The 14966-nt window shown below is 50.8% G+C and overlaps 1 protein-coding gene and 1 non-coding gene across 3 annotated transcripts in view; both read left to right on the top strand.

Annotated features, from left to right (window-relative positions):
• LOC122733457 (melanoma-associated antigen B10-like) overlaps positions 1–14203 on the top strand; it is a 39220-nt gene extending 25017 nt beyond the window's left edge. The window contains exons 1-14 of one of the 2 annotated variants that reach the window (XM_043973888.1): positions 2898–2963; positions 6795–6900; positions 7126–7496; positions 7774–8247; positions 9003–9093; positions 9568–9714; positions 9893–9956; positions 10352–10431; positions 10780–10874; positions 11430–11509; positions 11615–11657; positions 12835–12897; positions 13529–13643; positions 13790–14203. In XM_043973888.1, the coding sequence (XP_043829823.1) occupies positions 7153–7496; positions 7774–8247; positions 9003–9093; positions 9568–9714; positions 9893–9956; positions 10352–10431; positions 10780–10874; positions 11430–11509; positions 11615–11657; positions 12835–12897; positions 13529–13643; positions 13790–14062 (1869 nt within the window). In that variant the 5' untranslated portion in view covers positions 2898–2963; positions 6795–6900; positions 7126–7152 and the 3' untranslated portion in view covers positions 14063–14203. Of the gene's footprint in view, positions 1–2897; positions 2964–6794; positions 6901–7125; positions 7497–7773; positions 8248–9002; positions 9094–9567; positions 9715–9892; positions 9957–10351; positions 10432–10779; positions 10875–11429; positions 11510–11614; positions 11658–12834; positions 12898–13528; positions 13644–13789 lie in introns of those variants that run through there. The other variant, XM_043973887.1, reaches the window with a different exon arrangement.
• LOC122734248 lies at positions 13208–13331 on the top strand. The gene has a single exon (XR_006354047.1). It is a non-coding gene; the product is annotated as a small nucleolar RNA SNORA11 (small nucleolar RNA).
• Positions 14204–14966: the final 763 nt, after the last annotated feature.

The raw sequence follows: 14966 nt of genomic DNA on the forward strand, positions 1-14966 counted from the left end.
TTCAGCAGTTAGAGTGAACCCTTCAGAGAGGAAGTGACATCTGTTCTCTGCTGAGACATGGAGGGAGAGAGAATGAGCCCCCTCCCTTTGAGGACTTCACCGGCTCCTTTAGTCTAGGCCCCTCCCTCAGGCCCCTCCTCCCATGAAGAATCCCTTGGAATGTCTCAGCAGTTAAGACCCTCTCTCCATGCCAGCCCCCTCCCCCTCCCACTCTATCCATGCCCAGGCATTCTCTTGAACCAGGGTGAAGACTTTTTCTCTGAACCATCTTGGTCTGGGGTCAAGTTTGGAGTCTGCCCCTTCCGTGGTAGGAGAAAAGGGCCTTTGGTGGTTAAGGACATGCATTCTTCCAAGAACAGTGTGGTATGGGAGAGATGAGGTGTCAAGAGACCTCAGCTCTTGGGGCAGCTAGGTGGTACAGTGGCTAAAGCACTGGCCCTGGATTCAGGTGGACCTGAGTTCAAATCTGGCCTCAGACCCTTACAAGCTGTGTGACCCTGGGCAAGTCACTTAACCCACATTGTCCCACCAAAAAAAAGAGAGAGAGAAACCTCAGCTCTCATTCCAATTCTACTGCTAGTTAGCTGTGTGACCTTGGATCACTTATTGATTAGACTAGAGATCCCACCATACATAGCTGTCATGTTCTATAATTAAGCTTCACGAATGCGGGCTGATTGCGGAGAGGCCGAGCTTCTCTGCCACCTATTCCTTGTGTGACCTTAGGCAGATCACTTAACCTCTTTCATCCCAATTTCCCCATCTGAGGTGGTTGGACTAGATGACTTCTGATGTCCCCTTCTGGCTTTCAATCTATGAAGGACCCAGGGTACTTCTGGTTGAGTGGGGACCACACTTCTCTTGGCTTGAATCCCCACACAGAACTTTGGGAGAATCTCGCCAGTGAAAGCTGGTACCAGTCACCATTCCCAACCCCACTTTGTTAGACTGAGCTGGGCCTCCTAGGAAAGCTGGAAGTCAAAGGCTGCTCGGTGGGATATGCAGCCTTGAGGTAAGCTTTGCTTTAAGGTATCGAGAGATAGAGCTTCTCCAAAGCCTCTTTAACCCCATGGCACCTCACCAAGGCCTTTCCATCTCCTGATTGGATTTCTTCTTAGAGATATTATAGAAATCACTTCCCATTCGCTAAGATCCTCTCACATAGACCCTGGATTCATAGAGCAACCCCCAGATTGCTTTTCTATATACCTTTCCAAAGAATACTGACCTGAGCCAAGCTTCCTGCCCAAGGAGTGGATCTGTGTGGTGATTGGGTCAGGTCATGGATACTACAGCCCTCAATGAAGTTTTGAGCTCCCACTGGCTTCTCTCTCCCACGGCTTATGCTACCACAGCCTCCTTCTACCTTAACTTAGCCTCCTCAATGGCATCTTTATATAGCCTCTCCTTAGGATGTCCACAAAGTGGTGCAGCCCCATATCTTGGCCTTTCCGGTGATCAGGGCAATAATTAGGACACATTCCACAGTTATCACCTCCCCCTGTGGTCACTGTTGTTCTTCCTTTAATCAGGAACAGTACGTCCATGTCATTCTCTTGTGTCCCTGAGATTGCAAACTTGCAACAGTAAATTCTGAAAACCATGTTGCCATGGCTTGGACAAATCCCAAAGATGGATCTTTTGTTGTACCTCATGTTGGGGGAGGTTCACCTCCTGGATGGCGAGGGAGGTCACAGATCAAGAGTTGGACAGGACAGGAAGTGAAAGACCGGAAGCTAAGACCAATGGGGTTAGTCGACAAGGCCAAAGTTAGATAAATAATCATTGTCAGAGGTGGAATTTGAACCCAGGTCCCCTGGTTCCACAGTCAATGTCCTTTCCATTGTATTACCCTGAGTACACTTCCCAGAGCAGCCATTTCCTAGCTAAGTGACCCTGAGTGAGTTAGACTTAGCCTCAGTTTCCTTGTCTAGAAAATGGGAGTGATAAAAAAAGAAAACAGGAGTGATTCTCCATGTGTCTCCTACCTCACAGCTAGATGGCACCTCAGTGGATAAAGCACTGGGCCTGGAACCAGGAAGACTAGAGTTCAAATCCAGTCTCAGATACTTACTAGGTGTGTGACCCTGGGCAAGTCATTTCACTTGTTTGCCTCAGTTTCCTCAACTATGAAATCGGGTTCTTAATAGCATCTCCCTTTCAGGGTCATTGTGAGGATCAGATGCACTTAGCACAGTGCCTGGCACATAGTAGGTGCTTAATAAATGCTTATTTCCTTCCTGCCTCCCCTCTCCGGTTTGTTATAAACCTTCAAGCCCTCTCAACGAGGGAGTTATCACTATGACCAAGTTCCTGCAGATCCTATAAGGAGGCATTTTGCTTCTCACTCTCCAGGGGGTCTCTGGAATACAGAGGACACCAACATTGGAAAGGAAGCTTTCACAGGAAGAGGAACAAAGCCAATGGCACAGCAACACTGTGAACCACGTAGGTGGCACAAGTCACTGCTACCCCCATTTTAGAGGGGAGTGATGAAACTGAGGTCAGAGTGGTCCCCCAGCCAGAGTGCAAAAGTCATCCAACTCATGCTCTTTTACAATGTAACAGTGTCTGGTCAGTGTCAGGGAGCGGTCACTTTAATGGTCCAATGCTTCCGGAGGTCTCCAAACAGAGGCTGGCAGAGAGGTCCCCCATATCAGGTACAGGTTGCACTAGATGCCCTCTGGGCTTCTTCCTTAATGCCCTGTTCTCTCTGCACAAGTGACCTCCCCTCACCCTTGGCTCCCTGCTGCTCTCTGCTGTTCCTAGCTGTCTGGCCACTGAGGCTCCCCACCCCACCCCACCCCCATCCTTGAGTGCTCTCCAAATCTTCCAAGTCTGGAGAAGGACCGCCTCCCCTGGCCCTGCCATTGTCTTCTGCGCTCCACTAGGGAGAGCGTCGCTCCCCGAAGGAGCCCTAACACCAGCGAGGGCAGGAAGGCCAGGAGAGGGCTCAGCCAACAGTAAGTAAATGGGGCCAGTTGAAATGGAGAGTATGTGACCGAGAATGTCCTGAGAGATAAGGCTGAAGGGTACTTTCAAACCAGAGCTTGAAGAACTTTGAATGCTCGGTCTGGAATCTGGGGAGTTTTTATTGTCAGCCTGGGGAGCTCCTAAAGCTCTCAGGGCAGGAGAATGGGATGATCAAAGAGAGTTTTAGGAAGATAGAGCAGTCTTGTCTCCCGCAGCCTCAGATTCTGGCAGATTACAGTAGGATTGTTGGCCTTGAAGAAACCTTGGCTCCTCCGAGACTCAGGGGCCTCCAGTAGAGAATGGAGATATTAAGAGCCATGCTATCTATTCCACTCTCTACTACAGACAAGCAAGTGTTGTTATTGCTATTGTTTTTATAGGCATCATCAGCAGCAGGAACAGCATTACAGGAAGGTCTTTTTTCATTCTTACACATTATCCTGTTTTTAACATAAAAAAGAGCTGTATTTTAGGAGGCTTTCCCTGCAACTATTGAAGTTGTGGTGGCTGTTTTGTTCCATGGGGCCCTTTCTCTGCCTCATCATCCTTTGTTTGGGAGTCTCAGAAAAGGATTTCAATCACGCTACAATTCATTTTTTTGTTTGTTTGTTTGTTTGGGGTTTTGCCTCTAAGATTCATTTGCGAATCTGTCTGCACACAAAATGTTTGGGTTTCCCTCTGTAGACTCCTCACTCGCTACTCGTTCCTTGTCTCTTTCTGAGATCTGATTTTAGAGAGCTTAACTTGAAGTCTGAAGGACCTGACTCGGGCTTAGTGACCCTGGGCAAGTCTCGAGTTCTGTTTCCTCCTCTGTAAAAGGGCAGACCACCTGTTGTGAGATTTAAATGAGCCAATGCAAGGGAAGCTTTCTGCTCAATTTAAAGTTCTCTCTCAGTGGGAGGTACAATTATTTTGCTATCTATAGTATGTTGTTAAATTCTATATTTTTTATTCCTATAGCCGCTCATCTATTTGATTTAGGTTTTTTGTTTGCTCACCATATACTTTAGTAGTTAGTTTCTTTCCAATCCTTTTCTTTAATTCCTTTCTGCATGTTGAGAATTCCCCTTTTCAGTTTTGATTTTGCTATCTTTGAAAAATGATCGAATAGCAAATAGCTGACCAATACTTAAGTCTTCACTCTCCTTCTCCCCAAACTACCCACTGACGTTATGGAATGGTCTCCAGCCAATCTTCTCAACACCCTAGTAGCCCACCTTGTTAATGATGTGCTCCAACTTTTCAATATCCTTCCTTCAATGTGGCTCCCAGAGTTAAGGCCCGGAAGTCTAGATGAGATCTGAGCAGGGCAGAAGTCAGTGGGACCTTAAAGAAAGCCTTTTATAAAGCTGAACTTCAGTATCTCCCTTTGTAAAGTACATCCTGGCCTGTCTTCTTAGGAATCTAGTTCTCCTTGTTCCTAGGGACTTCCCCTGCAGGATTGCCCAAGCCCAAGTTTGGGGTTCAAGTGCTACTGGATTTTTTCCTTGTTTTTTTTCTTACTTTTTTCAAAGTAAGCCCAGTACTTTGGGAGTTTGTGTGGATGGGGAATGCTGAATGTCTTTTGCCTTGGAGAGGGCTCTTGGCTATCTATGTACCCCTGGGGTATGTGGTACTATTATGGGAGGCTAGGGGGGCCAGAATGTGCAATCATGGTGTTCTTATGGGACCTCTCTTATAACAGACACTTTGTCATGAGATTTGAGAATCACAGATTGAGTATATAATGTTTGTTAGTTCTTCCTTGTTCAGTTGAACTCAAATGATTTGAGCTTGGAATAAAATAGACTTTTACTGATGTTTCCATACAATGGGATTCTTATCTCCCTTCCAACTTCTGGTAATCCAAAATGATGACACAATTATGGTATATTTGCTGCATGGAAGTGAAAAGAAAAGATACAGTATTAAGATTCCTAAGTGGCAGAGGCCTAGCCATTCCTAGAGAGGTCTAAAGTCCTCAATTCCTGGTTAAGATCTGCATTCTCAACTTCACTTTTTTTTTTCAGCCTTGGTGGGGCAATGAGGGTTAAGTGACTCGCCCAGGGTCACACAGCTAGTAAGTGTCAAGTGTCTGAGGCTGGATTTGAACTTAGGTCCTCCTGAATCCAGGGCCCGTGCTTTATCCACTGTGCCACCTAGCTGTCCCCCTCAACTTCACTTTTGGCAAAGGGCCAGTCATACAGCAGCCTTTTGTAGAGAAGAGCAATTCCATATGGAAATCACAGTGAAAGAGAACCATCTCAACTATCAATGGCCGGTGGCATTCATGACCCTGGCTCCTATAAGGATAGGATTTGCTTCCTGGCTGATTGTCAGCTGCAACCTGAAGTTGATGAAGTTCCCTGGAGAGCTTGGTGCCAGGAGCTGTCTTCCTCCAGGGGCCAATAGTGCCAGAATCTTGGTGTTAGGGTTAGCTCACCAGGCAGGCTGTCTTTCTCTGGCATAGCTGGCTTTTTCTCCTGTTTACCCTCTAGCATCTATAAATCAGATGACTGGTTTTAAGTGGCACTGTATTAAACAGTTGCAACCAACACCTTTGACAGTCAGCCCCAGGCCATTTAACTTCCGGCTCCCTGCATTTTCCCTTCTCTCTGCTGCCTAGAAATGGGCAAATACCGAGCACCTTTGGGTTACATGGGTAATGCTGAATGAACTTGAAGTTCATAATAATAATAGCAGTTAACCATACTCAAGTCAATGGGATCTGCACTCTCATTCATTTGGAAGCTCTTCTCAATGATATGGGATATAAGGGTCACCTTCCCACCTTGATGAGGAGTTGGTTACCCTAGGGATTATGACCCCCACTTTACAGATGAAATAGAGGCTCAGACAGTTTGAGACCTGTCCATGGTTACACAGATTATAAGAAGTGTTGGTGGCATGGATAAAGCACGGGCCCTGGATTCAGGAGGACCTGAGTTCAAATCCAGCCTCAGACACTTGACACTTACTAGCTGTGTGACTCTGGGCTAGTCACTTAACTCTCATTGCCCCACCCAAAAAAAAAAGTGTTAAAGGTAGAATTCACAGGTAGGTATCCCTGGATTCCTGCAGCTAGGGGGCAGTGATAAGTGACAGAACAGGAATCTGGAAGACCTGATTTCCAATCTGGCCTGAGACACTTCCTAGCTGTGTGACCCTGGGCAAGACACTTCACTGCCTCAGTTTCCTTATCCATCAAATGAGCTGGAGAAGGAAATAGAAAGCCACTTCAGTATTTCTGCCAAGATACTCCCAAATGGGGTCACAAAGAGTCAGACACAACTGAAAAACTGCTCAACAAAAACAACAATCCCTTGACTCCTTCCTGTTTATTGAGTTGGACTCAGTTGAATTGAAGGGAATTCACTCAATTTAAGCAGAATTAATTCAGCTTGTATTGTGTATCAGGCACTGAGGATACACAAGGCATAGCATGACATTTCCTGACCTCAAGGAGATGACACTGTACTGGTAGGATGCAACACCTTTTATTTATTTATTTATTTTTGTTTGTTGTTGTTGTTGGGTTTTTTTTGTGGGGCAATGAGGGTTAAGTGATTTGCCTAGGATCACACAGCTAGTAAGTGTCACGTGTCTGAGGCCAGATTTGAACTCAGGTCCTCCTGAATCCAGGGCTGGTGCTTTATCCAATGTACCACCTAGCTGCCCCCACACCACATTTTATTAAAGAGGACCTGAGGCCTAGAGGTAAGATGACTGACCCAACATCACACAGTGTCCAGGTTCTCTCGCCAGAGGCAGCACTTTATTGTAGCAGCTAAGCGGCTGGATTCTACTGATCTCAATAACTATCTGAACTGACTATATGGCAGGAGACTGACATGGACTGAGAGAGCAGTGAACTGAATCGAACTGATCTGCACCAAAAGAAACGAATTAAATTGAGTCCAGTGGAATTGGATCGAACCAAACTGAACGGTAAGGAGAAGGCTGGGATGACCTCTTGTCAGGGATGCCGGGGAGGGCCCCCGCTGGCGGGGGTATACTGACGAGAGCTAACCCTGGTTGCCGCCAATTCTCGGATGGGTGGGGGTGGGGGCCCTAATAGGGGAGTTCACCCTACGTGACCTCGGGTGCTGACGTGGCCTGTCCCCATTGGTTACTGCCAGCTTGATAGTAACCCGAATTTGCGTGCGCCCTCAGTTGTGCCGCAGCTCGGGAAGGGAGAAGATGGCAGCCAAGCAGCCCCGAAGAGGCTCGGCCCGAGGTGGCGGCGCCGGAGGCCCTCAGAACGTAGGAGAGGAGATGGAGGCAATGATGGATGCCTGGCACAGGCTGGGCACCCTCACTGATCTGCAGGGCGATTCTGGGGGCCGGCCCCAGCGGGGCCGCTCTCGCACCCGCTGGGCTCGCTGGGCCCCAGAGGGAACCCCGCCGCCGCCATTCGCGGCCTCCAGCGCCAGACTAGGTGCAGGCGAAGCCCTGGAGGATGCCCGCTCTCAGGAGGAGGGGGCCTTTGGGCCTGTGGGGGCCATGGGGGACGTGGCAGCAGCGGCGGCTGGAGCCACCTCGAGGTACATGGCTGCTGGGTATGGGGGGTAGGTAGTGTGTTACACGTGTGTGTGTGGGGGGGCGATTCCTTAACTTCTCGTGTATGGGGGGAGGTGGCTGGGCCCCACAGGTGTGCTTCCCCCCCCCTCGCGTGTTTGGGGGGCTCACGGCACGTGAGCCGAGCTTGACCGCGCAGGCGCCCCTCCACTCCCTCCTCTCCTCACCCCCGCCCCTCGGTTGGGGGGGGGGCTTCCGGTGGGCGCTGTGGCGCACGCGCCGTGTCTCCCTTCTCCTCCGCAGTCCCTGCCCAGACGTGTGGGGAGGTCAGCAGCTGAGGGAGAGCGAGGACAGTGAGGGGAGCGAGGCAAGCGAGAGCAGCCAGCGGCGCAGGGAGCGCAAGGCCGCGGCCGCCGCCGCCGCCGCCGCGGCCGCCCCCCCGGCCCAGCTCCTCTTCCTCGAGGCTCCCCGAGCCATGAGCGGGAATCCAAACTTGGCGCTCGGGGCCCGCCCCCGGCAGCCCATGGGCGGGCGGGGCCGGGGCCGCCCGCGCGGGCGGGGCCAGAGCCGCGGGGAACTGCGCGAGGCAGGCGGCGAGGAGGCGGGGGCGGGGGCAGGCGCGAGCGCCGGCGGCCGTTGGCGGGCCGCGAGCCCCTCCCCGCCCCCCGTGACGCACCCCCTGCGCTACTCGCTGCGCTCCCGGGCCCGCGGAGTCGTGGCGGTGGGCAGCTTGGAGGAGGGCCCCTCCACTTCGGCCTTCGGGGTGGCTGGAGCCAGGTGAGGAAGGAGGGGCCTCGGCGGGGAGGGGGGGGAAGGCGCGAGGTAGAGGGGGGCCTTGGCAGAAGGGGCTCCGGGGGGGGCGGGGCTCGGCCCATCGGGATGGGGGGAGGCGTAGGCAGAAGGGGCCCCGATTGGGGAGGGGAACAGTTAATAATTCAGTTAGTGGAAGCTTCTGGAATAGGGATGGGAGGAGCAGTCGGGAGGGGAGGCCGTGGGATAGAGGGGACTTTGGTCGTGCGGTGGGGGCTACATGAGGGAGGATTCGGCCTATGGAAGCCGATAGAATTCCATGGGGGGGGGGCGGCGGGAGGACTGCGGTGCTTGACGGGGCTCGGGAGAGAGGGGGTGGGGAATCGAGCGCGTCGGCGGCCTCCGCCATCTCCGGGCTGGGGGCGGGGCCTGGCGGGGCGGGGCCCGGTCGAGGAAGGTTCGCAGCCGGCGGCGGCCTGTAGGGGGAGCCAAAGCCCTTGGAAGCTGGGAGTGTCACAACCTGGTAGCTTCTGGAAGAGGGAGGGGAAGGAGGGAATCGGGCGGCCCCTGGAGAGGAGGGATGCAGCCCCCGGTGGTCTTGGAGGGGGAGTTGGGCCGAAGGAAGCCTAATTAGTCTAATTTGGGGGTGGGGATGGGGGGCAGGGGCAGCCAGGCCTTCAGCTAGCTTTCAGGCGGGGGAACAGGTTTGGTGAGACACCTAGTTGTGGCTGGGGAGAAGGCAGATGGAGCCTTCTAACAGTGGTGGGGGGTGGCTTCAACAGTGCTTTTCCGGATCAAGATACAGCAGAGGAGAAAAAGTCACCTAGAAAGAAGAGAGGCCCACGCAGAAAGACCTTGCAGGTTCCTCTAGAGGTGAGTCTCCTATCATCCTGGCACTCAAGGTCCCTGCATGGTCCTCAGTAAGGAAAGAGAGCCCTCTTGTCCCTCTCATTTCTTTTTCCAAGCCCAGAGCAGCTAGCAGAGGATGCTCTCTTTGTACTTTAGAACCAGCCTTGGCCTATCCTTGGAGGCTCTCCCCACGTGGCCTCCAGGGATCACATTTTTTAAAGGTTTTTTTTTTTTTAATTAACATTTTTATTTAAAGTTTTGAGTTTCAAATTCTATCCCAAGGGAGTGCATTTTGAATAATTTTTGATCCTGCCTTCAATATTAGTGTTTCCTTTCACCAACATCTCCAGTTGGGAAATGAGACTCACCAGCTCCTGATGCCCCTTAGGCAGGAACAGCTTCCCAGATTTAGGGATACATGCCTCACAGAGGAAGTCAAAGTCAGGTACCTCCTATGGTAGGGAAGCCCATCTCTTATCTTTGTTCTCGCCACTGCAGGTGGAGAAGTCTAACAGTGATGAAGAAAGAGATGAGACTAGCAGGCCAACCTGCCCTGAAGAGGAAGAGGAGGAGGAAGATGATGAGCCTGCGGGGGCAGGTTTGGGAAACGTGCAGCAGAGGACTCAGTCCAGCATTGAAAAGAAGGTATGAGCTTAGTATTCTCTTTTCCTCCACCTCAGCATGTCTGTCATGCTGCCGTCTTTAAAATCTTCTCCCTGTTTCTTGTGCTTTGTCATCTCAATTCTCCATCTTCCTTTTGCCTTCCTCTGATAGCCATAGCCTTCTGTCTCTCTTGAGAGCTAACCTCATGTCCTCTCCCCAGGTCTGTGAGGTGGTCCAGTACCTGCTAGTGAAGGATCAGACAAAGGTGCCAATCAAACGAACTGGTGAGTGATCTCCTACCTCTCAGCTCAGCCCCAAGGAGCCTGCCTTCACCAGATGTAGCTTCCTTCTTCCCCCTTGTCAGACCTTAATTAAGCCTGGATTTGGATCAAGGGGGTTAGATTTTCCCCATCACCTTATCTGCCAAAGTCTCAGAATTGCAGGGCAGAGGTAACATACCCGTTGGTTTTGCCTTGTGTGGAGATCCAGAAAAAGAGGTTGAGAAGGAACAGACAGGTTGTAGGTGAACTAGGAAAGGACAGTTTGATGAGAACCCAGACAGCAGCAAGTGGCCAACCCCAGGGCCAGGAATGAGGACCTCGTTGGAGGGGCCCTGGAGGCAGATCTAGGTTTTGATGGGAAGCAAGTTGGAGCTGTGGCTCTCCCTTCTTCCCTGTAGATATTGTGAATACCATAATTAAAGAATACAAGGAAATGACCACAGAAATCATCAACCGAGCTGGGCAGATGTTGGAGCAGGTCAGTGGATGCTGCAGAATCATCCATTGTAACCATGATCACCCAATCATCCATGCTGGAGGATATCCAATGTAACCCTCCCTCATTTTCTGGCTGGAGATGAGAGCCCTCCCCTCCATTAGCATTTTCAGCCCATGCCCCTCTTTGTCCTTTTTCATTTGCCCAAATTCTTCACAGGGCATCTGGATGTTAAGTTCACGTCTATGTTCTCTTTCTACTGCCATTGGGGTTCAGTGAATGCTGGTTGATGGCATTTTCCCATGATATTCACAGTTTCCAGTCCTTTAGTATCTTCTCCATCTCTTCCTTATCTGACCACCCCCCCTTCTCTCCCTTCTCCCTTGACAGGTGTTTGGAATAGAGTTGAAGGAGATAGATGACAAAGCTCCTGCTTATGTGCTCCTTAACAAACTGGAGCCCCTGGAAGATGACTGCATGCGGCCGTAAGAAGGGAGGGTCTGAGCCCATTTCCCCCATTCCCACTCCCAAAGGCTTGTGACCTCCCCTTCCTCCAGGCCAGTGATAACAAACTGAATGGAAACTGTCCAGAGCAGGGAACACATGAGAAGACTTAGTGTGAGGAACTCTAGCCTGGCCTGTGCAACTGAGAGGCCCTTTAGCACTGACCTAGGGTCCCCTACTCCTGCTTCACGTGGTCCCAAGAGGGGAAAGTGTGTCAGGTCAATTGGCGATGGGGAGCAGAAATCAAAGCAAATATAAAAAAGGCATTTTAGAGATGAAAGGGGCCCTAGATGATTGAGTCTAGTCCAGCCCCCTCATTTTATGGAGGAAGAAACTGAGGCCCACAAGTGACTGGTCTAAGGTTCCACAGTGAATTGGCATAGCTGGTGCTTAGGAGATTGGGGGACTAGGTTGAAGCCCTTAGATTTTGGAGAGCAAAGAAGATGGGGGGAATCTATTTGGTTCACTGGGTCTTGGTGCTTCCCTTGGACATCAGCCACCTGTGAAGGTGACAGCTTTCTCCATTTGCCTTCTAGAAAACATGATACAGCAAAGATGGGGCTTCTGATGGTGATTCTGAGCCTCATTTTCATGAAGGGGAACTGTGCTAAGGAGGGTAAGTAGCCCCAACCTTCCTCTGTGGGAGGGAAGCAGAATGCGATCTAAGGGAACCAACCTGCACATTCACCCCTTTTCTCCTTATTCTCTCTTTCTTCAACAGCTGTGGTTTGGGACATGCTTAGGAAGATGCGACTTGACCCAGAGTACGGTGTAGTGATTGAATACTTTCCCTTCTCTTTTCTGTGACACCCTCCCCCAAGGATGGGATTTGTCAGTCTCCTGGACACCTGGCTCCTCCCTCTAGGCTGGCTGGCAGGCAGGCAGGCTGACTGACAGATTCCTGATGGTGCTAGAAGTTGATATAGAATCAAATGGATTATTTATTTATTTATGGGTCAGACAAGACCGTTTTCAGCAGAGTCTTTGCTGATTCTGAGATCTAGGAGCAATGGGAAGAAGTCAGAGGGGACCTTTTAGGCTAATGATTAGCGCAGACCCTGAGAAGAGGCTGCCCCAGCATACAGCAGGCTCCCCTTTGCTAGAGGTCTTCAAGTGAGGACATGGGGCTTCCCTTAGAAAATCCACCTCCCTTGAAGGCAATAGCCAACCACTTGGTTGGAAGGGAAGACTTGTTCACATGCAGCTTGGGTCAAGGGCCCTTCCAGCCCCAAATCTGAGATCATGATAAATCTTAACCATTGCAAAGGACTTTAGAGGTCCTCCAGCCCCTCTTCCCTCTGGGGTGGGGAGTGTACTCTGAAGCCATCTCTGCTCAAAGACCCATCTCACTGCCCCTGAGTTAGTTCATTCGATTATGGGACAACTATTATTTTTCAAAGGTCCTTTCCCATGGGAATTTGAAATTTGTCTCCCTGTGAATCCCACTCTCTGCTCCTGACCCTGCCCTGGGGGTCCTAGCAGAACAAACCTCAATTTTTCCTCCCCATAGCAGCCCTTCAGGGAAGCTAGGTGACACCGCAGTGGCTAGAATGCTGGGCTGGAAGTTAAGATGACCTGAGTTCAAAGACAGTCTCAGACCCTTACTGTCTAGGTGACCCTGAGCATGTCACTTCCCTGTTGGCCTCAGTTTCCTCATCTGTAAAATGAGCTGGAGAAAGGAATGGCAAACCACCCCAGGATTTTTGCAAGAAAACCCTGATTAGGGTCATGAAGGGTAGGACATGACTAAAATGACTGAATAGCAGCCCTTTGGATGCTTTAGGACATTAATCAAAGCCTCTCTCAGGATTCTTTTTCTCAGGGTAAGCATGCCCTCGTTCTCTTAAGGACATATTTCCTTGAGAAACGTCTCTGTCTCTGACTTTGCTGCCCAGATGATTCCTTTGCATAAGCTAAAATGGTTTTTCTTTCTGGCTTTAGCAAAAAGCATCCACTCTTTGGGGATGTGAGGAAGCTGATCACTGATGAATTTGTCAACCAGAGGTGAGTTGGTGGCACCTTGAGTAGGTCTCTCTAGAGCCCTTAGCAGTGCTGAATTTTGTGTTTTGGAAAGTTGGTTTGGGTCCAGTCTCTTTTCCTACTGGTGCTGACAGCCAGTTCTCCTTGAACAAGTCCCTTTCCCTCTCTGGACTCTCAGATGTCAATAATAAACCGTACTCTATCTCCCTTACATAGTAATTGTGGGTCATGAACCGTTATCATTCCCTTGGTTTCCATGCTCATCTGTTGGTTTCCCTGTTACAAGCAGCCTTGTGCTTGCACAGAAATTCCCCATGACCCTTGGCTGGCAAGAACGGTGTGATCAGAGCAGTCGGCAGAGAGCGTGGCCAGGCTGTTTACCACACACCGCACAGTAAAGCCCGTGAGGTCCTTCAATCACAGGGGGGCAGAAACATTTGCCTCACTGTCTCTCAGTTGACCATACATATCCAATCCAGCAAACCTCATGCTTGTGAGAGCAAGAGGTGATAGGGCTTGGGTTTACAAGGAGGACTGCCTCTAGGGATCAGGGGAAGGCCTTCTGCAGATGGATAGGCCTTTGTCCCTGGGAGTCTGGGTGGGAGGGAGAAGGCCAAGCTTGGAGATGAAGGCTGTATTTTCCCTCATCTCCAAGGTATTTGGAGTACAACCGGATTCCCTACACTGACCCTGAGGAATATGAGTTTGTCTGGGGACCCAGAGCTTTCCTAGAGACCAGCAAGATGCAGGTCCTTCGCTTCGTGGCTAAGGTAGTAAGGATGGGGTGAACTTGTGGGGAAGGGTTTGAGATGGGGATAATCACCAGGTGCTCACCCCCTGGGCCTGAAGTAGAGGGGACCCTGTTACTGCTCAGAATGCTGACTTCTAACAGGCAACCAACTCTGCTTTTTCCTAGATCCAAAGGAGGGACCCTCGTAGCTGGGCGATCCAATACAATGAAGCCCTTCGGGAGGAAGTGGCAACTGCCTCTGCCTCTGCCTCTGCTTCTCCCTCGCCCTTGGCCTTGGCCTCGGCCTCCGCCTCGGCCTACGTCTACGCCTCCGCCTCCGCCTCCGCCTCCGCCTCCGCCTCGGCTTCGGCTTCAGCTCTGGCAGAGGCCGAGTCTGAGGCTGAATCTGAGGCCGAAGCCTGTGCCTCTGCCTCCGACTCTGGAAGTTTCCTGGAGTAGGAGAGTGGCCAGTCTGAGTGCCCCATTGAGGTGGCAGTTCCAAAGCACAAGAAGCGTCGTTTCACACGAGCTATGTGCACAGTAGTTATGAATTAGGACCCATCCCCTCTGTAGTCCGGGTCCAATAAACTTGCAAGTTGATCTCTGTGGTCTCTTTGTGCGCCTCCGGGCCTGCTCTGGGGGGTTTGTAGATGAGGTTCACCACACATTCCCTGGCCTCCTGTGGGCGAGGACTTGCTTGGCCTTGGAGCCACAGACATGGCATGATCTTTATCCCACCCCCCAGCAGATCGTCCACATGTGTATATTTGTCCTGCTTCAAAGTTGCCCCCCATCCAGGACTGTCCTTACAGTTTTTTGAGAGTGGATGGGATCACAAGAGAATATTGGGAAAGCACTTAGCACATAGGGGAAGCTTACTAAATGGTTGTCCCCTTCCCACCCAAGTAACTGACATTCTTGGGCTCCCTTGAGATTCTCCTTAAGTCGCTTCTGGACTCTGGGTTGTGCTGAAAGACTGAACTGTACTTGCATAGTGTCATATCACTATTGAGTCATTTCAGTCATGTCTGATTCTTCCTGACTCCACTTGGGGTTTTCTTGGCAGAGATCCTGGAGTGGTTTTGCCATTTTCTTCTCCAGCTCATTTTACAGATGAAGAAACTGAGGCAAAAAGAGTTAAGTGAATTGGCCTAGGGTCACATGGCTAGTAAGTGTCCAAGGCCAGATTTGAACTCAGGAAGTTGAGTCTAACTGACTGCAGTTCTGGTGCTATGCCACTTAGCTGCCCTCTACTGGCATGACCTTAATAATGGGAAGCTGCCTCTACCATTCCTGGGCTCTGGGGGTCAGCTTGAGCAACCTCAAGAGGGAAGTGGGAGGGAGCCTGATGATAGCTCCTACC

The sequence above is a fragment of the Dromiciops gliroides genome, chromosome X (assembly GCF_019393635.1).
Source record: "Dromiciops gliroides isolate mDroGli1 chromosome X, mDroGli1.pri, whole genome shotgun sequence".
In the NCBI taxonomy this organism is placed as follows: domain Eukaryota; kingdom Metazoa; phylum Chordata; class Mammalia; order Microbiotheria; family Microbiotheriidae; genus Dromiciops; species Dromiciops gliroides.